Source organism: Etheostoma cragini, chromosome 10 (assembly GCF_013103735.1).
Source record: "Etheostoma cragini isolate CJK2018 chromosome 10, CSU_Ecrag_1.0, whole genome shotgun sequence".
In the NCBI taxonomy this organism is placed as follows: Eukaryota; Metazoa; Chordata; class Actinopteri; order Perciformes; family Percidae; genus Etheostoma; species Etheostoma cragini.
The window spans coordinates 12,727,775-12,753,971 of record NC_048416.1 but is presented as its reverse complement, the minus strand read 5'-3'; the positions used below and the strand labels follow the sequence as shown (position 1 = coordinate 12,753,971).

Here is a 26,197-nt window from a genome sequence, read left to right as displayed (position 1 = left end):
CAATGGTTTTACTAATTTGAAGCACTGCTGTCATTTAAAAGACAAACTAACAATATGGGTTACACTGTATGGGTTAAGGTATCTACATAAGAGTGAGATAACACTCTTATAAACATGTCATAAATATTATAAACGAGTCATAAACATTTATGACATAACACTTCTTTTAATAACAGTCTGTTTTTAATGACAAGTTGGGTTAGGGTTCCCGTGTCATGACTGTGTGAAATACCTGCAAGTAAAGTGTTACCATAATATGTGTGAATGTGTGTTTTTGCCACTATTATTAGACTCAAGATGTACAGCTGTCTGCTAATGAGGACTTTCGTTTGCTTTCGTTGTCCGACTACATCACGGTTGTTTGCATTCTGAGAACTGTATGGCAGACGGATCAAAGGCAGACGGATCACCTGTAACAGTTGACTTTCTGACGAAAATGGCTGCTGCTCCTCCGTAGTTGGTCTACTACTCCTGGCTCTCACCACAATACTCACTCACAATTACAAGTGTTTATCATTTAGTAGTTTGTAAAGAAAATGTTTAAAGAATGTTTAAATTGTAATGCTAACTTTAGCTTTGATTAAAATCAAGCAACTCCCTGCTCTTAAATGAATGTCAAACATTGTTAAATGTTTCCTTGCATCTGATGTGTTTATTTGTAGCAATTGTCTTCCTGTGCACAGTTATTGATCCACGGCTCTCAACAATGGGAAGAAGAGGGTTGGTTATTTTCTGTCCCAACCATGTGTGAGGTAGACTAGAGATAATGTATGTCCCTTGAAATAATTAGACATAGTCCATTTATTACACTTCTATAGTTATGTAAAAGAACAACACAAGATAATTGTATTAGACAGATAGATGTGCATTAAACGTATTTGCAGATTCTAAGAGTTACAGATTTGTTAGATTAGAAAGTAATCTATGCACTATTATTGATTGAAAAAATGTAAATGTAAATGTTATTTTTTTTAACTTTTAAGTGTTTTGTAAAAAAACAAAAACAAAAACAACTTGGCAGAGTGCCAAGGACCTCACTTTGAGAATCACTGAGGTAGACAACCAGCCATCGATCTAGTGTCATACACACATCCTCTTCCTCAAGATGGATAATTAACAGTATACCATGATCACATAAAACACAAATACAAATAAAGGGCACACTGAACACTAGTGGGCCTAGTTTTACTTTTGACTCATTAAAATGATGTAGGAATATCGTTACCCATAAGCAGCATCGGTATAAATACCCCAAAAAAAATTGACAATTGGAATGGCTTACAAAACTTTACTCACCCAGTCTTGGCAAAGTTGGTCCAGTAGGTCATGACCACAGCACTGAGCATGACATCGTTCTTTGAGAAATTACAGGGGAAAAGATCAGTGGGACCAATCATGGGAATTCCAAAAACATAGGGCACCTCGTCCCCGTGGGCGGCGTCTGACCAGGCTGGCTTCATCAGGCTCTGGCAGTGGTGGTAAAAAGCGTAGAAGTAGGTGGGTGAGCCGTAGCGAGCATGGAGATCAGCCGTTACCACCGATGGCTCCACCCACTGGTGGTCGGTGAACAGAGCCACCAGTGTTTTGCGCCTGGTCTCTGGATTGTCTCTGTCTGCCCAGTCTGTGTACATGAACTTAATGGTCTCCCTCAACGTGTCTTTGCCTTCCGGGTACCCATACAGACTGTCCACAAAGTCTGACACGGAGAAGTCAAAGTCATTTCCAGACACACCATCCTCTGAATCCACCACGTTCTCCACAAAGCGCAGCCCCTCGCCCTGGTTGACCCCCAGCATGATGTCGTAGTTGAGGAACTCGCCCTGTTCCATCAGGATCTCCGGGTCATCGGGGATTACATCCCCATCGATTACAGGTCCAAAGGCCACATGGTACCTCGCTGGTTGTATGTCCTGCTCTACCAGCTCCCTGGAGCTCTTCTTTCTCAGACAGTCCACCATGTCTAAGGTGTCCAGGACATTACAGCCTACCTTCTCCGCCAGAAGACGTGTATACTTGACCGGCTGGTAGTTCACCGCCCAACTGGAGAGGGCTGACCCACTCTGAATGATGGCTCTGTGGAACAAACCTGCAAGGACACAGGAAGAAGAGACAGGATGATGTTTAGCATGTCACTATGAGGATAATTCAGTTGTGTGCCATACAACATGATAATTGTTAATTGTGTTGCTGCCATGAGCTAAAGGGCGCTGTCAACAACATAGTTGATAAGAATAACAAAGGCCAGACATAACAAGTCCTTGTTGCCACACAGAACAATAATGGAATCATGGCTGTGATAATGAATGTGCAGATGGCCTGGTGTCTCAGACAGCTCACAGACTGAGGAGGGAATCAGTACTCTGTCTGTCATCTTCTCTTCTTCCATCCATCTCTATATGCTCTCAATAATAATGTTTGTATGTATGTTTGCAGGAGCAGATGCTGCCATTATGGCTCGATAGGTTTGGTGGCAAATAGAGGACGGACTAGACCAAAAAATTAATTCCATTCCTTTTAGGAACTGCATTAATGTGTTGAGATGTAAGGGTTCTTAGAATATGTGAACCCTGCAAACATGCCCTGTTAATGTACTTTCCAAGGTAGCTTGACTTGGATCAACCTCAAACACTGCAATTATAGACACAGCTGCTCTTTTTTGCAGTCTTCTCACACACACACACACACACACACACACACACACACACACACCTCTGAATCAGTTATGCCTTGTGCAAATTTAAAAGTCTTTTTTTTTTACCTAAAAGATCACTAAATACTTCAGTTTGTGGGTGGATTGCTATAAATAAAACCCGACTCCTACTCTCTACATTTACAGAAGGAATGGAGCTGCACACATGCACTCGGCATTACAATGCAACATGATGGCACACAATGAAAGGAGCTGAAAAGAACGCCTTGGTTTCCTGCTTCTATACAGAAATAAACACATGTTGCACTAAGAGTCAACAGAGCATCTTTTACGTGAATCCACATTGTTTGTGCGTGGGAGGGCTTTAAGAGGGGCGGAGGGGGTTCATAGATGAAAGGGAACAAATCTACAGTCTCATGGGGTGCTCCTAAATTACATTTTAGTTGCAGGGCAGTATGAATGAAATCTACAATGACTTTTCGCCACAAGGAACAAATCCCAAACAACAAACATAATTTCCGAAGAAATAATTGAATTGCTTCTCCTTTGTAAAAAAATGTTTTCCTTACAGACAGCAGAGTGAAGGTGACATGACCCCACCCACTTCATCTTGGGGAGGCTTCAATCACCATGTCTCCGATGCCTTGCAGTCTTCGTCTTGACAGCACTACTCATCTGTTCTGATAAGTTTTTTGAAATCACGAGTGCTGTTTTACCGATCTCAGAGTAAATCAGAGACGCAGCTCCTACCACTTCACAATTCTTTTTTATTGCTCATGGCGGTTTCACTGCCAGAGTCATGGAATACCACTGAACTCATGATATTGAAAGCCGCAGTTGATGAAACACTTCAGAAATGGCATGCATAAAAAACAGTCATTATTAGACAATTTTAGATTTAAGCCACGGAGACTAGCAGGGAAATATACAGACACGCAGACTCAGTTCGGGATATTTCAGCGTCAGTGTTTGTGGCTATGTTGAAGTCTTTGTGTTTATGAGGTAAACAGCAGAATAAAGTGCCAGATATATCACTTTGGTAGTCTTAATCAGAAGCGGCGGGGGGCTTATTTGCTCTTGGCGAAGATGAAGTGTTTATTTACAAAGCTATTTACATTTATTTGTTCGCAAGTAGTAAGTAGAATTAATGTGTCTGGGTAAGTGAACTGCGAAATGTTTCTGTGGTGAGTGTGTTTACTTGTATGAGCCACAATTTATGTATTTAAACAAAGAGTTTGGGTGTGAAAGCAGCAGCTGTTGGCAGCAAAGACATCACCACGTTTTAATATGGGTTTAAGATGTAACCTCTTTTTTTCTTTTTGGGCATCATTCTACGTGGATGCGCCGTCAGCTTTCTGTGGCAGCTATAAGGACACTGCCCTTCGAGTTGTCCTGTAGTTGTGCGTCTCTGCGGGACGCCGGCCTGTGCCGTGTCCCAGGGAGGGGAAGCAGATGTTGAGGGTTTCACCCACTTGAAAGCATTAGAGTGGGAGACGCAAGATGAAAGATGGCCGCTCCGAGACAGAGAGGGGGGCTGGGGCTTAATCCTGCCATCCCTCCCCTCTCCTCCTCCTCTCCCTTGCCTTATCCTCCCCTCACTCTTTAGTGGTATTGCCTTTTTTCACATCTGAACTCAGATTGTGCTGTGCAAACAGAGACAGTCATAGCGAAGGATGTCTGTCCTGAATCCCAATGCAGACAGCCATGCAACTGCCACTTTCGAAAAGTCTTTGATCAGAAAGTTGCTGTAGGAAAACGTTTGCCTGCAGAGCAGCTTCTGTGATGGCCACGGCAATTTTGACAGACACGTGTACATCAAATCTGTATGCCGTAATTGAGCAGAGCAGCTTGAACGCCACTAGGCTTGGTCTCGTGTCTGTCTGAACCCACAGATGGCCAGCTACTGAGGAGACTGCAGCCAGGTTGACAACACTTGATTTATCTTCCGTTTTTGGTTGATGAAAGGGAGGATGAATGACTCAGGCTATACTATTGTTTGTTGAGAAACGTATAAATCCAGCACACATGAGCTGTCACCGGACACGATAAATATGCATTAGAGCTGTGTGTGATGAGCCCCACTGTGTTAGGAAGCTCACTAGGGAAGGTCAGAGAGAGAGGAGAGAAGAGCACAGGCTCAATCACCCACTGAGGGAATCCACTAATTATCCACGCCGGGAGGTATACGTGTGTGTCTGTGCGTGCACGTGTGCACGCGCACGTGTATTTATGCTGACTTTTATTGATAAGACACAGAGATGATGAATAGACCGCCAGAAGACAGGCATCATCATGATGGGGGTTAACCATTTGTGACATTGTTTTGCCTTCAGTATCTACTCTGACATCTACGCAGTGAACGATTCCCCGCTCAACATTCCAAAAACATTAAACAGAAAGGGCATGACGCGACACCATCAACATGTGTGCCCCATTCATATCTTGCATGTTTTACCCAACAGATAGCCCTATCATTATCTGCTTGTGTTTGACATGTGAGAACCAGACACCCAAACTGTGAGCAGATCCATCAAACCATAGTGTTGCTGGCAGATTGAGGTCACACTGAATTATGACTGAAGCTCCGAGGTAATCAGTCATTGGGTCCCTGCTAAAATGCTGTCGCGCCACTCTGCAGCCACCTCCGCGCTGTGGTTTGCCGACCTCGACCGCGCTGCCCCCTCGCTAGACACCCGTTAAATGGGCATGCGGCTCAGGTCCTCGATTGGCTGAGTTGCTTGCAAAGATAATTCACTGTTTGATAGAGGAAAAAAAGCTTGACCTTGGGTGTATGACGGCCGCAGCATATGTCAGAGAGGCATAACCCCCCCACACACACACACACACATACACACACACACACACACACACACACACACACACACACACACAGGTTTAGGCCATGTTTTGACAGTAACAATCATTAAAGAAATGCTGATATTAACGAGCCAATGCCGCATCACTGGAAAGGGAGTAACATGACGCAACTGTGTTTTGGATCAGCGCTAATGTATTACGTGTCAACTATGGGCATGTGTGAGTGTTCAGTCCTTGTTAAAGGACAGGGATGTTCTCTTGGTTATGACTGTACTTTGCAATCTGCAAAAATCACTGAAGCATCAGCGGTGAGGCTTATCAGTCTGGCCCTGAGATACATGGTACTGTAAAATGCATCCTGCAAAGAACACTCAAACACCTCCTCAACAACGTCATCCACATAAAAAAGAAAAAAACAACTTAAAAAAGATGTCTATCACATGACCTTGAAAGTTTGGATTGGCCAAGTCTCTTTTTATAGGTCAATAATTCATTTTCTTAACAACGTCCCACATGACTTTAAGAGCTAATAGTAGAGAAAATATGCAAAGCAGCAAAATCTTATCAAAATTCTTCTCAGACACATAAAAGCCATTGCGAGAGAGAAATAACGTGGCCACAGGGACGTCTTTCTTTCTCTTTTCCCCCACAACTCCTACTAGATCTTCTACATGCTTTTTTTCTTGCATTTAAATCTTTCCTCTGCTCTGATTTCTGAGTCTCTCCATCTCACTGTCCCCATCTCTTTTTCTGAGGGACCATGCTGAGTCCCTCCCTGCTGATTATTAGACGTAAGCCAGCGTTCAGCAGAGCCTGAATCCTCTGAGCCATCTTACCTCCACCATCGCTTCACTGTAAACAAATCCCCACAGACCCGTGGACTATGCAGAGCTCCCTCTGTAACAAACATTTCTCCATCTCCAGTCAAACTAGGCTAGCACTCAGTTGGACACATTCAATAAACGTTGCTCTGCCTATGTTTGAGCATATCATTCACTCTTCTTTCATCTCTCTCTGTGCTGTTTGCCTCCCCATTTTCAACTCTCTTCTTATTTCATGAGGATCTACATTGTTATTGTTTTTCTAAATAATAAAGACATATGAATTGCTTTAACCGCACCTCAAATATTTAAAGCAAGCTGGGAGATGAACACTTATATATTTTGTCTAATTGTACACCCATGGCCACTTGCAGTCTCATAACACGGGGTTAAAGCTGCTGTCTCCATGGCTACAGCCTACAATACCACAGGCTGCATCCACTTAAACACAAGTGCCTCTGGTCTGATCAAGCATTAGTCCATGGATAATTTCACATTGGTCTGGTAGCCCTGAAACAACACCTACATTGTTTTTTCTGTTCCACTGACACAATTTAAAGTAGTCAACTTCAAATGAAGGAACGAGTTGATCAGTAAAAGGAAATCAGGAAAAGGGACATGTGCCGTTTTCTGAGGCAGTAGCGTCTTTCTCTCGGGCTACAGCAATGTACTGTAAGTCAGAATGCAAAAGCTACCAGGCAGTGTGTGTGTGTGTGTGTGTGTGAACGTTAATCCAAGAAAGGCAGTCATTTGCCATACTTGTTGGCTTAAACCTTAAAAATGAAACATGACGTGAACTGGCCCAAATAGGACTCACTACTTATGATTCAATGCATGCATGATTTGTTTCTTTTCTTTTCTTTTATGATTGCAACTATTCTTGTTACCTGGCTTCACGTTTCCTTTGAACCAGATTGACTCTGGACTGACTTTTTTTTAACAAATTATCTAACAGGACAGAAAAAATGCATCTTCCGCCCAGAAACTGACTTTTTCTTTTTGCAAAGACCAGAACACAAAAGCAAACTGTTGTCTAATTCCTACATAACGTTAGTCTTTCTTAGATCCCGGGAGGTGTGGTAACAACATTCAAGTGAAGAGCATTGGGCTTTGAAACAGAAGGACTGCCCTGTGTGTGTTTCATCATGTCCATATAGAAGCAGTGTCTGAGGGGCCAGTGTTTCCATCCATCAGTGTGAGACACGCTTCATGCCAGCCCTATATAACGTTGTTTGAAGCTGTTGGTCTTCTGCTCCAGCCTCTGAGGAGACTGCCTGCTTGCCTGCGGGCAGTGGCTTAGGCCAGATAAAGTTTGATCCACGGGGATGGATGGAGAGAAGAGGGAGGGAATGAGAAAGCAGAACAGAGGAGATAGAGAAGAGAGGGAAATAGACAAAAAAGGATGGGATGGGAGAAGGACACAGAGGAAAGATAAAGGTATGAGTGTAGGAGAGGGTAGGAATTGGAAAATAGCAGGAGGCAAGGGGAGAGTTTTTTTTGCTTTTCAAAGTCCCTTTATTGGACCATTTTCTGAAAAGATCCACAATCACACAAATCCAAAACAAAAAAGACATAGAAAATCCTAAAAAAACAACTAAAAAACAACAACAAAACCTACAGAGGAGAAGAGATGAGAGAAGAGGAGAAGAAAAGGAAAAGGATTGGACAGGGAAGGAGAGGAAAGAGAGAGGAGAGGAAAACAAGGATAAAAATGAGCCCACTGACAGGCTGTACCAAGGTTCCAGGATCGATGTGCAGCTGAGCTTGGCGAGGGTGATATCTCCTACTAATCACGGCGTGACATCCACTCGTCAATACCACACACTCCAGGCCTCATCATCACGTGCATGCTGGCCTCCCTCTGTATGCACGCGCTGCACAACAGGGCCACCGCTCCGCCTTGAACTCAACAACCTGGCTGCTAATCACGGGCACTCACACCACACCTGAGTCAAACAGTGTTTGTGGAATAATGCTCAGAAATCATTCCAGCCTAGAAATTGGCGTGGGTGTGGGTTTATATCGGGACATTTCAGATTAGTGTGTGTTGTAGTTTGCTGTGAGGCAGATTAAATACTTCTCTGTGATTGTCTAAACTTTTTGATGCTTCCCTGTTGCATTGTTCAAAACAACAAATTTGATCTGGTATTCTTAGGAGGATAACGCTGCTATTTATTTGAAAATCCTATGTGATCCAGTTAAGGTGCTAGCAGACAGAAGCACAAGCATAAATAAGCATAAATACACTTGTTTACTACTGGCTAAAAAAAAACCACTTAATTTAAATTCAGGGCAGCTTTAAAGTACTCTGCTGCGGTTGTCTGTAAAGTGTGTTTGATGGACAATGACAGGGTGCAACTAGGCTCTTTTTTCTTTAGCTGACATCTGGTCACTGACAAGGCATGTAGTTTGTTCAGTGCATTTTATGAAAGACAAACAGTTCATGCAAAATCTATGAATACAGACATTGTATAGTATTAAAGAAAGATTCTTGTACAAGATTGAACACTTTTTGAAAAACCTTTCTTTTGTGGGGGCATTTTAGGCCTTTATTTGTTAGGACAGCTAAATAAATGGAAGGGGAGAGAAAGGGGAATGACATGCGGTAAAGAGCAGCAGGTCGGAATCGAACCTCAGTACATGGGGGCGCATGCTTAACCAGGTGAGCAACCCAGGTGCCCCAAGACAGAAAAGTTTTAACAAAAAATTGAAGATATCACTCAACAATTTTCTATCATTATTGAACTTAAATCATGGAAACAAAATGCCCCTTACTACGTTTATTATTTCTTCATCTGTTTCCTGTATTTTTGGGGTGTAATCTGTGAATTCTCATCACTACACATGCATGCACATAATGTCTACAAACTGCATTGGCGTCTGTCCTCCTCTCCCCTCGCAGCCTCCAAGAGAAACAGAGAGTCTGCACAGTGAATTTTTCCATTTGCACTCGTGCATGTATCTAACGCTGCAGCCACTGAAAAGCAGAGAATACTATCTCTGTGTCCTTCTACTGCTAGCTCTTTTTGTGCTGTGGCATTCGAAGCGGTATTCACTGAGCTCAATCCACACTGCTGCAGTGCCCAGATTGGGCTGATAGCTGTGCACGCACAACAACAACACGGACTATCAGCGAGCCTTGACTAGGCGTGGATGTCGAAATGGGGGGAATAATGAGTTATTACAGGGTTATCTGTGTATATCTACATGTCATGACTGTGTAAGCGGGCCCTGCTAATCTCATTAGATGGGACAAGTTGTTAAAAATGTTTTCTGATTTCCTCTCTCTTCTCCTACTGTGTCCACAAATAGATTTCAGATCACTGTGCTGAGAGGAAATGATAAGTGCCTTCAGTTCCCAGAGAAACCAGTTTTCATAAGAGAATTGTGAAAGTGGCTGCTGTATAGTAACAGTGCAAACATCTGACTTCTGTGTAAATATATGCACCTGGTTATACACCCCAATCTGCATTGTGAAGCAGCACCAAAGCTTGGTTCATTTTTATATATGCAGCAAGCGGTGACAGCCAAAGACAAAGCTTGCACTCACCTCAAGGAAGCAAAGCTCCATAAGTACAAATCAGTCTGTAATGTAAAATATGTCTAGCATGGGAGGGTCAAAGATATAAGTCACACACAAATATGACAATTCAGCCATGAAATGTGGAAGGATGGGAAGCTTCTATTCTTGGCGACATCTTGCCTGTGACAGCCAGATGGGATGGCTGAAACTCATTTTTTGGCCAAGCAAAGCCACGGAGAGGGCGCAGTGGCATTTGTGACAGACAAATTATCGCAAGGGTGTACAGCCCCCTGGGAGAAATCAGAGGGATTCAGAGCAAAGAAGTACAGAAAGAGTGACAGAGAGAGTGAGTGAGTGAGAGAGAGAGAGAGAGACCTCAGTCTAAGTGCTTAACTCTTATAGAAAAATTAGATGTGAGCTGTAGGGGTACGGGAGGTGATACTGAGACACATCTCGTCCAAAAGCAGGAGGGGGGCGGAAGCTTATTGCTTACCCTGGCCCTTTTCATAGTCTTCCAATACAGCAGATCACTAGCTTACAAGCTTTTGAGTCTGGTTCAGAAAAGGATATCTCCCCGCTTACATCTGATTGTAGCTCACATGCAAATGTGCATAGTGTTCATGCACACGGAGTGCATAAACATGCTGGCTTAGCTGCACTTGTGCATCCTCTAAATATCAACTGTCTCTCCAGGGAAGTCGAATCCTACTATAGCTACACGGAAAATATTAAGGGAAGATCCCTACAGGCAACATGTAATTTACTGTATGTTTTATGCATGCACACACACACATACACACACACACACACTCTTATAATTCAGGAAGCTCATTAGGCACCATACACAGGGCACCTAGTAGGCAGCAAGCTTTTTTTTCACCACCAGCAACTCCTTTAATCTAAACCACCATTAATGAAGCAGAACCTGAAGAGACATTAGAACAGAAAATACTCCGCTGGATGCGCTGAAATTCCTGTGCCCCACTCAAAATTATAGTGCCTTCCTATTATAGAGAGTTCCCCTGTTACTGATGCCTTTTAGGGTCAGTGGTCACACCAGCAGCAGCGTCCGGGCTGATTAACTATTGTCCAAGGCATGAGCATGCCAGACTGGGCACAGGCTCCAACAGTGTAAACATATTCTTCTAGCTGTGCCTGTGTCACTCTGTGTTCCTTTCTTACAGCGTCTGACACCACTGTTCCTTGCTCTGCCCATTGTGCCAGTAACCCTGCAGCCTGAAACCACACAAACTCGTTCTAATTCAAGGCGGCACACTATGCAAACAAACACAGACAAAAATAGGACGGACATGCGTCGCCCTCGCTCTCATTCTTGGGCACACAATAAGGATTGAGAGTGAAACTCGGGCCTGGGACGGGATGGCGTTAGGAATGGTATGCCTGCACCTGGCCGTGGAATTACCTGCTCAAAGGAAGGTTGCTGTGTTTGTGCATTTATTGATTGTGTGTGTACTGTGTGCTGTGAGAAACACAGTGGAGGGATAACAGCACTGTCACAACAGCCTATCCCTGGAGAGCACTATGTCTGCCTTTCCTGCCTCATACTTCATACTGTAAACTCTCATTGAGTCAATTACTGTGGCAGACTCTTTAGCCACTATAGCCACTTACTGTAAGTGGACGTTTAGACAATTGGGTTATGACATGTCCTAGTACTGTGTATCCATTGGCAGCAGCGGCTTCCTGAAAATCTACTCGAACAAATCAAGTCAATTGGAATTCCCAACAATTAAGAGCTATTTGTGCAGACTATCTGAATTCAGCATCCGGCCACCGAGCATCGATTTGCTGCAAAACTAATCTAAATCAATCCATTCAAATGTTGTTGTTTTTTTATTAGGAATCACACTGACTTGCTGAGATGCTGACGTTAATAATAGAGATTAAAAATGTGTTGACCAACGTCTTCATCGGTCTGAGATCCTTCATTTCTGCTTCCTGTGAACAAAAGTGTGCTGACTACAGATTTATCTGCGCTACAAGCTAGAAAATACATCTTAGCAAGAGATATGGATGAACTAAGCCTCCCACATCTAGAAATGGGAGGTCATGGGAGGATAAGAGAGGAGGGGAAATTAAATAATTGAAGACTCACAATTCCTCTGTGGGTGCTATTGTCCCTACAGAGTATTCAAAGCAGGCAACGGCTTTCTGCATAAGAAAATGGTACTCCACATGCTGACTGTGACTTGGCATTCATTGTGAGGAAGGCACAAGTATCTCAATGCATTGGGTGACTCATGCAATCATTTCATCTCCGATATCCACTGTTTTTTAATACAAAGGCTCTCAAATGATTTTGGAGTGTGATTTGGTTAAATTAAATTTCGGGTTAGAAATATACCATATATTTATCACTTCAGGACAACTCTTTTCCACTTTAAGTAGATTTGTCCGGCCCATGCAGCCCATGCAGAGGAAAACAACTACATTCTGGGCTTGCTTATGTCTAAGAAGCTTTGATGGCTTTCGGAACAGTTGGCTCAAAGCATTTTCATTAAACTGTATTTTGTGCAGCTCTGCCACCTCTCTATAGGGTCATATTGGCTTGTGATGCTCTGCAACTGTGAGTAATATATAAGTCAGTGTATTAGATTTGGGGTCTGAGATGAAATCTAATTTCTGTGAGCTCAGTAAGAGAGATTGCTTGCAGATACACATCCACATATCCAAGGCCACATCTGGCAGGCCCTATCAAATATACATGGACCTCAGCAGATCATGATACGGCTGCACTCCCATTATTTCCTCAAGTCCACAACACACTCTAATTCTTGCGAGGTGTTTGATATAGACACTGACATTTACTTTGATATTTACCAACGATGTGCAGATAAGCATGTTGTGACATCTATTTTTTGTATTAGCGCTTGCCAACATCTTAGTTACTGTCCGATCTCATGGGGATACCATTTAAGAAATGAATATTGTAATGAAGGCAATAAAGCACGGAGATGACTTGGCTGATATTGAGAAGTGACAGTTAATTTCAGTCATTGGGGTAGCCAGCTGATAACAGATTTATGGCATCACAAACCGTAATGGACAAGTAATTAATATCTATTGTACAGACTTCATTTGGGACGCTAATGCATCATATTGAATTTCAGATGAAACAAAAAAACAGAGTGACAGAAAACATCTCAATGTCTGGCGCCGTGTCAAACTCATTTCAGAGCAGCCGGCCTAATAACAAGAACTATATACATTCCCCTTTCACTGCAGCACTCCAGCCGTTTTCAATTTTGGCAGGACAGAATGCAATGTATTTTTTCCTCCGGTCCTTTCTGTCAAGCTCTGAAAAGGCCAAATGGGTAGTGGTGGACACTTTTTTCACCACCTCAATATCCCAAATGGTGTTGGCTGCTTACAGAGCGGTGGTGGTGCAGGGAGTAAAATGCAGAGTGACAGGCCGAGGTCCCGGCACAAGGGCATAGAGCTGTGAGCTGAGCTATGGTGAGGAGCAGTGCGCCCTCTGCCCTGGCAGCCTCATTCACTATTTATTTGTGTGTCTGTCTGTATGTGTGCGTATGTGTGTGTGTGTGTTTGTGTGTGAGCATACTGCCCATGCTAGCTAGCGTCATTCTGTTTGCCTATGTTGTGTGAGTCCTTGTGCATTCACACACGTCTGTATTGTGGTGATCTCTCCGTGATGCTTGTGGAGCTGTGCGACTGCCTCGCTGAGGTAAGAAAGGCATTCTTAGTTGCTTTTATGCCTCAGCGGGCACAATTCAGATTATCAGTCTTTTACATTCAAACCCAGCTGTTGGCAGTGGAAGGGAGTAAAGAAAAAAGAAAAAAATATCACAATTTTGTAAGAGAGTGCACATGTTTCTTTCTTAATGTTTTTGTCCTTTCACTACAATCTGTCTGTTTCCATATCTTCCTTCATATTCTCCCCTCTCGCTTGTGTCTCTTGCTGCCAGTGCCAGTAGGGACACAGCTGTAGCCACATGACATCCCCTGAAGTGGGAGAGTACGTGGACTTACATGTACACATGGACTGTGTGTATGAGTGTGTGTGTGTGTGTGCGTTAGCATTTTTGCGAAGCTGAGCCGAGGAGAGCTGAGCATGGGGGGGCATATTTGCGCGGGCCAACCTTTAATGACAGCCAATCCCAGGGGCCTGGACCTGCCATAGCTGTGTGAGTGTGTGTGTGTGTGTGTGTGTTCAGAATGTGTATGGCAGTGTTTGTGCAAGTGCGTACATATTTGTGCAGTATTGATGTGGGTCTGTGGAGATGAGTTATGTGTGTACGGCTGATGTGTGTGTGCTCGTCTATCAGTTAGACTGCATGCTGGCACGCTCCACTTTCTCAATGTCAAGCTAACACATATTCAACAGCAACTAATGTCACTACACTTGACACATATCTCACCCACAGACATTCGTTTCCAGCACACATTCAGAGTGGCATCGGTAAGGCTATTGCCATTACTATAGAATGTGTCATTGTCGGCTTCCATCACCACATAAAGAGATGACACACACGTCTGGTCTGTAACACACAGATTAGCTGCTTAGCATGTGGGAAATAGGTATTTATACATCAAACAGCAACAACTCAATTTGGGTTTTAAAGGTCAAATATTACGTTTTGTAATGTATTACTTGCATTAATTTATATTATTTCAACATTTGAATGTATTATTTTGTTCTTTCTCTTCAGCAGTCAGGGTTAGGGTTGGATTAAAGGTATATAGGGCATCTGGGGAAGGCATCTAACATTGGTCTATGTTTTGTGTTTATTACACATTTATTAAAACGTGTTCTTTTTCCATTGAGGACAATTTGACATTAGCTAGGAGGAAAAACCTCAATCAATGAAATTAGTAATGAGTGCATTCTATTTAGCTGCTTTGTTTTCAGGGTCCTGGTGTTGTGCATGCTGCTATTGTCACTGTCAAAACTTAGGAGACACTTAAATAAAACAGAGCAATCGATGATGTTATTACAAACACCTGTGCTTGTTCTACGGACTGCTGTTAAAAATAGCCTATTGTAGATTTTCATATAACCCAGATCTAAAGGAATATGGATGGAATTTGAGCAGGTAGTGAGCACACATGTCAACAGATCCAACTCCATCCATTGATGAAAGTGTTTGAAAGCTCCAGGAGAAGCTAGTAAGGGGACCTTGAGTTCTTGTAGTAGTAGTTGTATTTATTTATTTCTTTACTGCATTTGATTTAAATATTTGACGTGAAATGTAATAACTCTATTTCAATTACTTTTTTTTTACCCGTATATTCTGTATTTTATTAAAATGTAAAAATATATGGGCAATAAGGACAAAATCCAATATCATGGTTTATGACATTTTATACTGTCATTGATTTATTGCGATGAAGTACAAAATATAAAATAACCAGACAGGATTATCTGTTTTTGGCAAATGTAGCGAATTAAATAGCGGACAAACCAAGGCACTTCATCATATTGATGCAAACATGATATAAAAATTCAATTTGACAGAAAACATTCCTGCTTATTGATTTGCAACATTGCCCGCAATGGTCAAAAAACAATATGAAATCTCTGACAGTTCCTCTCACAGCGTATATTATTATGTTTCCCAAACTTAATTTAAAAGATTTACCATATATAAATCTGTCCACCTGGTCTTATTCAGAGGGCTTCTTATCTTAAAAAGGTATTTATCATGTCTTATTATTGTGGGCGTCTCCTATTTGGCCAATATGGTATTATTATTCACAGGTGAGAATAATACGTACTCTTTGTACACTTTTCACCCCAAATGCATTTCCGTATGATATCAGAATCTAGATGCTGTCATGTACTGTAAATAGCTTGGAGCATATCAGTTCTACCACACATTGTCCCCCCCTCATGTCGCTGTGCACTTTGTTTGCTTGCATTTCTGCATTGGGAATATTAGCTACTGGTCTGTGTTTATTCAATGAAGTATGTCCATGGGAACATGTTTTCCTGTTTGAATTTTAATCAAACATAGGCCACCCTTTTTTCAGCCAGGGTGTTTTGGCTGTGACGGGTGTGCAGTGATTTTGGCTCAGATCTGTAGCTGTTCCCGTGAACACCATCAGGTATGCACAGTGCCATCTCTGATCAAGCTTTCCCTACTCCTCGCCAGCTTTCTTAGTTTTGACACAGAGAAATAGACAGGTGCTTTTGGGTTTCTGACAAATTACGGGCAGCACAATCTACAGTGTTTGAATAATTTAACACTATACCGCTTGGGGGGAATTTGCAGAAGAAAAGAAAAAAAGAAAAACCTACACGCCAAACTTCTGTCTTCAGGGTTTGAAGCAGGAGCTATCATCCGTCTGTCCTCTGGGATTTTGTTATCTTGTATCTTTCAGTATCTCTGAAAGTGAGGACCATGTTTTGGTATCACAGAGGTGGTTTGGCTGTCTCAGAGGAGAACTCAGGTACCCATACACCCCTTGTCTTTCCCAGGAGGTTAGGGGGAGAAGTCAAGGTGGGCTGCAGAGAGAACATTTACTCCATACAGGGCTTTAATAGAGACCAGAGGGAGAGGAGGAGGAGTGGAAGCTGGTAGGGCTACAGCACAGTGGCGCTGTTTGCCATCGAGTCTCCCTCCTCTTCTAATGAGCATTCTATTAGCAGCTAGGGGACGGATTTAGGCAGTTAGGCAGACGGAGAAGGCTGGCTAACAATGCAAGTGGTAAGCTAAACAGCTGTTCCCTCTCTGCTGCCACCTCCCATCCCCGGCTAATGAAGCCCTCAACGATGAGCAGGAGTCCCGGGACATGGCGGAGAACAGCCACAGACACCCAGACAGGGATTCTCAATCACTCACAGGCCTCGTAAAAAAGTCTGTGTGGAGAATAGCTTCACCGATAGGACAACCAAGGCTCCAATTTGCTAGTGGCTCTAAGGGGAACCCAAGAATAGCACATTGGACGAGCACAGCCATTTTTATGAGCACCCTGCACGGCTCTGTGTTTGGAAAGTAAACACTCCTTTGCATTGTTTTTCCGAGTTGAGGGCTTCGGAAGCTCATGATGTCTTTATAATGGATAATAAACAGATTACTGTGATGATGTTTGTGAAATGTTACATTGCTACATTTCATTATCCTCTACAGTGTGAATGGTGTTTGCAGTGGTCGGCATCGATCAAGATTAGTAGCATGCCATCTGGGTATGTCAACATGTGAAATACTGCAGAGGATGCGTGCTCTCCAAACAGCCTTCACTTAAACAAGGAGAAATGTTTCAGGAGAGATGCCTATTTTTCAGATGATAAAAAACGTGATACAGCATCATGTATGGCTAGCGAACACAGCATTTGTTTTGGTTAAATGTCGAATCTGTCAACGGCGGGATTGTCTGACAGGGGCCCAGGTCACCTTCAAATGATACATGCGTTAACATTTACTTGCACACTTGAAGGTATTCGGTTTGTCTTTGTTGAGGAATCACTTCAGCTGTCAAGGCCTGCTGCATGCTTTAAACGAAGAGTTGTTATGAACGTGGGGCTGCATCAGAGCTTCTGATTATAAAAGTCTACACTTATATTTGCAGCAATTAGCCAGGTGTGAGTTTCGAGTACTCTGCAATTTTTTTTTGTCCATTCTTCACGCAACTACGTCTGCCACTGTGTGTTGAATACTAAACTGCTCATCATGAACAGCTTTGAGGAAAATCTTTCCTTTTAGTGTTTGCTTTAATCTGCATTTGTTAGCTCATGGATATCGTGGGTGTCACACTGTGCATTTTTGTTTTACTCCTAAACTCCTGTTCTTACCTTTCATCTAACAGATAGCAGCCTCACTGGTTTCTGATCCACTCTATTGCTGTGCTTTGTCAGCAAACACTTCCTCAGCACTTCCTGCAGCTGCTTCACAATAAAAGCCTCCAGGCGGCATCATCAATTCTGTAGGCAACACTATTCTTCTTGTTGCTTGATTGCTACCATTCTGTTTCCACTGAAATCCTATACTATCAAAACAACTTAATGAAACCTAACTATATGGTTTGAAACAAACAAACCTGTAGTGTAGATGTACTTTGTGATCACAGCATCTTAAAAAAAATTATTTTAATGGTTTGTGTTATTGTATGTTGAAACATAAGACAACAATGTTTTTAATCCATTATTAAAATGGAGAATTTCTTATGGAAATCAACAGCTGCTTATAAACTTACATAACTAAACTCTAACTGCCTAAACTAACATCTCTATTATTTCTATAATTGAAGCAAAATTACATAATTAATACCAGAAAACGTCCTAGAAAAGTATGGACCCAAAAAATAAAATCTTTGTTATTTTATCTCCCCACATGAAGGTCTAAATGCTTTTCTAAAGCCCTCTCCAAGCTACAAGAAATAAAATGACGGTGGAGAGATACTGAATTATTTCTTCCTTTCTTTTGTTGGAATAAGCTTATAAAATAGCTACTGTTTAAAAACACTGTGTTATTTAACTGTAAAATGAACCCACACAAGCCAACGAAAACCAGAAAATTCACAGAACAAATACATGGACTTGACCTCTGTGCTCTCAGTGGCTGCTACGGCCTTGGTGTTTACAGATCTGAGTCAGCAGTTGCCAACATCAGACGTTTTAAAATCCTACAATCAAGGGGGGCAAGGTGGAGGTTGGGGTGTGGCCTAGACCAACTGCCACTTTTCTTATTTGAAAGCCATGATGTCTCTCTGTCTCATGGGTGGGCCAAATTCTCTAGGTGGGCAAAGCAGAGAAAGGAGAGGTAACCTTGCCCCTTATGACCTCACAAGGAGCAAGATTCCAGATCGGCCCATCTGAGCTTTCATTTTCTCAAAGGCAGAGCAGGATACCCAGGGCTCGGTTTACACATATTGCCATTTCTAGCCACTGGCGGACCATGGGCAGGCTGTGGTAACTCATATTAATGTTAAAAAAAAACTTTTCAGGCCATGGGACCTTTAATGCTTCAACAGTTTGAATGGTATTATTTAGGATTTATCTATCTGGGCAGAACATAGTGAGATTTCTGTCCGACAAGGAAAACAGTACACAAATCTCCAAAAGGAACTCCAAAGCTACACACGCTCAGTATTTCTTCCTGTTAATTGTCCATTTGCTCTATATGTCAGACAACTTCTCACCCCACATTTGATTTAGCTAGTTTGAAAAAAGGCGGGAAATGATATGCTGTCACACACGGGTGGATGATGTGTTGAGAAAGCATGCAAAAACCATTGCACCTGAGACAATACTTAGATGTCCCACATTAAGGGAGATTTACATGTCTTATTGATTATAAAGTGGGCTGAAGTGCTATATAAAGCACGTCTGCAAGTCTGACATAGCTCAATCAACAAAGAAATGCACACATTCAGAACCGGTGCCTTTAAAGAAGCCTGCTTTCTGTAAGGTTGTGATGTCACAACTATGCTGTTTATAGGGAGAAAGAGCCGCTAAGGTGCCATTACAGTTATCCCCTACCTGCAATGACAAGGCAGAGACTTAGAGTGCACAGATGTGGAAGACCCGGAAACACCAATCAGTGAAAGCAGACTGGCTTTTTTTAAGGGTGGGATTGAAGAGACAGGGAGTGAAGACAGGTATATTAAGACAGACAGTATGATACAGATAAAGGGTTTTTGAACTTCAAAGCATGTAAACATGTTCTAGTAGTATCCCAAAATACAAGTATGAACCTGAAAGTGAGCATAACATACCCCCTATAATTTGTAACATGCAGATGCTATTTTCAAAGTGTCAAACTCTATGTCTTTTCACTCTTCAGTCCGCCGCAGGGGGTAGCATCTCTGTCCAAATATGAGCACTGTATCTAAACGTAGAATCTTCTATCCAGGAGAAGAAAATTGTCTTTACGTTTTGAAATAGCACATTTGCAACATGGTTCTCTGACAGCTGCATTCATATTTGCAAATCACTCTATTTTACCACCAAAAAGGATCCAAAAAGGTGTATGTTACCTCTCTAAGCTAAAAATCTATTACAGCCTTGCGGGCCTAAAAGCTAAAGATTTAGTCTTTTTGTCAGGTTGCACAATGTTGGCCCTTTATAGTAGAGCTTTCTGCTCGTCAGCATGTTTGCCGAAAGTTCCTCTCATTGGGGATTTCATTGTGCTCAGACTATGCAAATTTCACAGTTAAGGCTAATGCATTTGCACTGCCCAGATTTGAACGTCTTGGCACGTGCACATGTTCTCACACACACAAACACACACACACACACACACACACACACACACACACACACACACACACACACACACACACACATCATGCCAGTGATAGGGATCCAGATGGCATATATGAATTCTGTTCCCTATATCACATTGTTAAAGGCTCTCACCAAGCAAGTCACACCAGCTTAGTCCTTCTGCAAAGTAACTGGACTGATGTTTTTTCCTATGCAACACTTCTTATTATACGTTGAAAAAAACAAATTTCCTTGCAAATGATTCTGTCTGTCAGCACAGACTGTAGCAAGTAGGTTCTGTGTAAACAGAACGATATATTCCTGAATGTCTATAATCATGCAGAATCTTTCCTCGCTGTGAAGATGAAGCGGTTATACAAAAATTAAGTGAGCACACAGTCATACATTTCCTATTTCAAACATTATTCAGACGTTTCAAAAACATCACTCGAAACAGCTTAAAATGCCCGGTAATGTTCCCTTCCAGCTGCAGAAGATGTATACAAATTACAAGTTGAGCAAACCAAATTGATGAAGAATGAGACCAGGCATTGAGTGTTTTTCTCTCAGTAGGGATATACAGATGTACAGAAACTGAACGCATGACCTAGCAGGCCACAGAGGTGAGCTGTCAGTAACAACAAGCAAACACAGACTGCTCGTGGTCATCACTAAAGGGCAAAGTTCAGCTAATTACACCGTAGTTGTTCATCTGGCAGACAAACAGGGAAACAGTCTATTTTACAACACATCTAGCCAGCCGTGTGGCCTAGTGCGGCATGCCTAATGAATTCAAAACACTTTTACAATCGTGGGTACAAAAAGAAAAGAAACAAACATGTGCAGTGAAGAAGACAAAAAGAGAGAACAGACAGTGTAAAAAAGAAAAGATGGAGAGACATAATGAAATGTGAAAATAGCAAAAAAGGAAATCTAGTGAGTGGTGGCAGAAATTGGGCCAATATGTGTGGAACAACAGGGAATAAAGGGAGGGTGAGAGAGAAAGGGAGATAGAGAAGGTGTGAGAGGAGGAGGGAGGTCAGTAGAGACGTGGAGATGGGTGGAGGTGGAGGGGGAGAGATGAGCCCCCAGTGCTCAGCTGTCAGTGCTTCCTCTGCAGGTGGGGCAGGATGAGTGCCAAGTCCCTCTCTCCCACTCACACAGACACCCATGCATCACTCTATAATGGATGCTTTACACTGGTGCCAGAGAGAGAAAGACTGAAGCAGAGAGAGGGAGACATGGTGAGAAGACGAAAGAGACAGGAGGGTGGGTACTGGAAAAAGAAAGAAACTGCTGTGAGGAACAGGGAATAGGAACTGAAGAAAATGCCTCAGAGATTAAGGCAGTGGAATTGAGGGAGCAGGGAACTGAACAGACAGACAGACAGACAGACAAGACAGACAGACAGACAGACAGACGGAGACCTCCATCAAGTCATTAGACCAATCAAGAGAGGAAACAGACAAGACAGTCTGGGAGCAATATGATGCAACTATTGGCTTAATTGATCTAAAGCCTAACAGGATAAAGAAGGCAGGGGAACAGCCTGGAGATGCAGCCACCGTTCCCCCTCCAACATCCAACTGTCACTGTCTATTAGGAGGTGTATGAAAGCGCCCATGACAATGATTTATCAAGAATGATTCATAGATGGCATCTACCTGAACTAATGACTTGCCAGCGTCTTCGCTGGAGATTGCAGGTCATCAACAGATGACATATTCTGTAGTCACCTCGTTCATCAGCTGCGATTAGATTCCAAAAGTAATCTCAGCGATACATCACCAGATGGGTCTCATTGTATTGTCTTGGAGAATATTGCTGAGACGGCCAATGTGTGCCACACGTCGCTCAATATGCCAAAGCCCCTTCGTAAACGGCTGTGGATCTGGGGTTAGGTACATGCAACGCTCTGAGCTATTACCTTGGTTGATGGAGGCATGGATTTACTAAAGTACTCAATTATCCCCTGCTTCTTTCTCTGACCTGCTGCTCGACTCTTTAACACCTATAACTCCATGCTTTATAGGCTCAACTACCTGCTGCAAGCAGAGACAGACTGATGACTGGACTACCTGAATGAACTGCCGTCACTGTTTTTGGGCCATTTGTCAATTCTTCATTTGTCTAGTCTCTTCTGGCAAGGGATAGGTAAAACTGCCTCACTCTGACCGACAGCCCAACGGAATATTATTTTCTAGAGTGTTCCCTCAAACTGGCAATCGGACCTCAGTGGAGTCATCTTTAGCCCAATAACACCTCTCCCACATCACATTACTCTGCAGGAGGCCCTGCCCTGCCTAGTTCTTCTGCACAATACAATTTGGCTTCATTTTTGTTTTGCAACGTAGTGAAGTAGTGAAGAGAAAAAACCTATTTGCTGCCTGAATTAGGCCGTTTCCGATTTCTAACAAGTCCAAAGGAGAATAATACCTTTAAGTCGGCAAGTAATCTTGCTTCTTTTTGTGTAAAAACTAAAGCGTTATACAAAGTCAAAGACATTGCCGTTCAAAGAAACAATGAAAAAATGCCACATAGGCCACTTGTTAAAATCAGTTTACTTTTTCCACACAATGACGGCCACACTATATGGCAGACAACAAAGCCGAGTAGTCAGCGTAAATAAATACAAGCATTCTTGCTTCGAAGAGATGGCATCCCCCTGGTTTAATTATCGCTCTTGTCAATCGAGGCGGAAGAATACGGCACCTGACAAGCCACGTCCCCATTCTCTCATCTCACATAGGCCTTTTTCACACCCTGAGATGCACAGACATCCTCCAGCAAACAGCCAATTCAAACCTCGAGATGAAGGCATTCTGGTGCCCCAAACACACAGGTAACTTTACAGTGTTGAGTTGCTGAATGCCTTTGACATCTCAGAAATAAGGTCTATTCAACAGGGACAATTGTCTCTGGTTTTTCTCAAGCACAAGGCATTTGCACAACAATAGTGCTGAATCGTGTATGAATAACATCCCAGAGATGTGGTTATGCAGCTTTCTTTCCCGGTGACTCCAATTCACATTCCAGCTCATGCAAGGTGCTTTTGTTTGATGCCTAGACCCCAAAAGATGGAAGGCTGCTACAGGATGCCTGAGCCCACAGAAATTAAGTCAACAATGAGTGTGGATGGATCGTACCTCAAGATCCGTGCGGCGAGAGCTCAGCACAGGCGCATTATGGAGTTGGGGTGTGCAGGCCTGTAGGCCATTCCACAAGGACCTCCCATGGGTCTTGTTTCAGAAAGAAAACCCACACATGATATTTTTAAAGGTCACAGCCAGATGTAACATAACAGTTAAAGCAGAGATGTAGAGTAAGACTCACACACTCTTCATCTGTATGGCCTGCTGGCCTCATTCCCCACTCTGCAAGATAGGGTAATTTGGAGCAGCATTTACATTAGCCTTGGATTACCTGTCGATATCTCAAGATACCGCAATGAATGAGTCCACAAGTTCTCAAAGCTCAACACATCCTCACAATTCCCAGCAGTCTCACTACAACAGTGTTTGTGTTGTTCCCTCTAAGGACAACTAGGAGCGTGCATGTACACGGTAAATGATTGTCAGAGCAGAGGCTAGACGCTCATGGCAATGCAGGCTCTGAATCCCACAACAACAGCACTGTATCAGCAAGATTGACAGAGGCAGATTGATTCGAGGTCCAATAAACCTTGTTGTCAGTCTTATTTCCTTCCTCCATAGGTCCGCAAGGTAAATACATGCCAGAAACAGCCCAGAAGTCATTTGCACGGATCTGTGCGGTGAAATCACAAGAGTGCCCAGCCAAGACCTTACAAAGAGGTCTGTTCCCAAACCTGCTATGTGATGTCATGTAGATGGAGTGACTCTCAATGCATTTAAATATTAAGCGAGTTAAATATAAGTAATAAAAGAGTCAAGAATATGTCAACCCTTCATGTCAGATGTAATGTATAAAGAAGGTCTGTCACATGTTTTGGGCTGCAACTAACAATTATTTTAATCATTGATTCATTTGTCAGTTGATCAATTGATCATTTTGGTCCCTCAAATCAGAAAATAGTCAAAAAATATCAACACAATTTCCTAAAACCCAAGTTGACATATTCATATTGCTTGTTTTGTCCAACTACCAGACAACAAGATATTTGCTTTACTATCACAGAAGAAAACCAGCAAATAGTCACATTTGCTGCTTTGGAACCAGTTAATGTTTGCCCATTTTTGCTTTAAAGAATTACTAATATTATGTATTGATTATCAAATAGGTGCCTCCCAAACCCCCCACTTAGTTTACTTGCTTAGTTTCTCTCTATTCCTGGATGCATATGGGATCATGATTATGTCATTTGATGCTATGTACAAGCCAAGGCAGAGTTACATTGCTGTTTGACATGACTTCAGACAACACCAAATACATGAAATGGGTATTTCCTACAGCATTAATTAGATCCTGACTCTGGAAAAGTGGGAATAAAAGTACGAACCTCTGGACTCATCATTAGTGGAAAATCATCTCTAGACAAGTTAGCGCTACACATATATCGCAAACACAGTAGCTTTAAACATTATATAGTGCTCACACTAATTATATTTCAACAACTACGTATGAATATACAGAACTATTTCTATAGTATATTTGGAACTATGGAGGAAAGGAACTTACCAAACGACTTTCATAAAACACACTTTATTGAAGACTTATTAAATATCTTACCCAGGAATGAAAATATGACACATAGAAAATGATATTTAAAAAAGAAATCACGCCTTGAAGACCGACTTTAGTGAAGCCCGACTTTAGTTACCCCTTCCAGAATCAGCCCCAATACTGTTTGTATGGCATCTTTACTCAATTGAGTAAAACTAGTTAATGGGATATTGAAGCACGTTTTGTATTTAATATATTTAATTGATATGATTAACATTAGACAACCTTATTGTTTTGCAAATATGACTTTATTTGGGTTCCAAGGTCCATATTATGAAATATTCAGCCCATGATTTAATATGTATATATTCTCATAATAATTCTTTACTTCTTCCACTTCTACTTTTATTTGCCTCTGTAGCAGTATCACTTTTATATAAAGTATTTGTTTTGTTGACAGTACAGAGGAAGGGGTCTGGAGGGTGATGGTGGGGGGGAAAGGGTGTTTTAACAGAAATAACAAAGCTGTGATGAGTGTTGCTGGGTGTAGCTCATGGTAGAAACACTCACTACTACAGAAAGAAAGTGAGACCAGCGCAAACTCAGTGATTACTTCTAAAATATTGGTGATAAATATCACAAAGATAATAAATAAATCAAGCTAAATACTAAGTTTTTGATAGCTTAAGTACATTTTAGCTCTGTCAAGTTCAGCTAGTGTGGGTCATTTTAGTCTATTTTTTTAAAGATTTTTTTGCCAGCCATTTTGCCTTCAGGTGATTCACTGACTCCACATCCTTAACATAAAAGACACGGCAGTTTGTGCCTCACTGTAATCACGACATCACACTCAAGTCACTCTAACAGAAGCTCTAGTTTCTCGCCCAATCAGCTGAAGGAAATTGTACAGACATCCTTTCCAAGACTGCATGTATGATACATTTTAGTCCACAGCAAGTAGTTTACAATGAAGAGCAGCCATTAATAAAGTTACTATTTCAGATGTGATTTGAGAAAAATGTCCTGCGCCATTTGATTTTATCAATTTGTCTGATCCTCAATTTCTACACATTCTACGATGCATCCCTTCACTTAATCACCTTCTTTGCTATCCTTCACACTAAATGGATTCAAAAACTTGTTACCCAGCTGAAAACCGAGTACCTGTCACACTGCCCTCTTAATACTCATGGTTCAAGGGGTTTCGGTGTATGCCAGGTGGTGTCTTGCATTAAAAAGCCTTAGTGCTCATTGCACTGCTGTAATAAAGCCCAAGCATTTAACATGCACATTTATGGTCCTCAATAACCCAGAAGTCTTAATAAAAATGAGAGCTGACATTGGCATGAAGGATCTTCCACACTAGCTGTCTTTAATGTCCAAGACGTTCCATTAAAAGGGGAGCACCTCCTCAGAAGTGGAGCTTTTATCCTGATTGCTTACAGGAAGAGAAGGGGGAAAAAAAAGAAACCAAACGACCTTCAGTGGCTCTACAACCAGCCCTTCCCTCGTGTGTGTACTCTGTGAACAGACGCACCAGCCTGCACAAACATGGACAG

The 26,197-nt window shown here is 42.2% G+C and overlaps 1 protein-coding gene across 2 annotated transcripts in view; it reads right to left on the bottom strand.

Moving 5' to 3' along the window:
- Positions 1-26,197, bottom strand: part of nlgn3a (neuroligin 3a) — a 124,370-nt gene that overhangs the window by 13,819 nt on the left and 84,354 nt on the right. For both annotated transcript variants that reach the window (XM_034882722.1, XM_034882721.1), the window contains one exon: positions 1,297-2,086. In XM_034882722.1, coding sequence (XP_034738613.1) covers positions 1,297-2,086 — 790 coding nt within the window. The remainder of the gene's footprint in view (positions 1-1,296; positions 2,087-26,197) is intronic.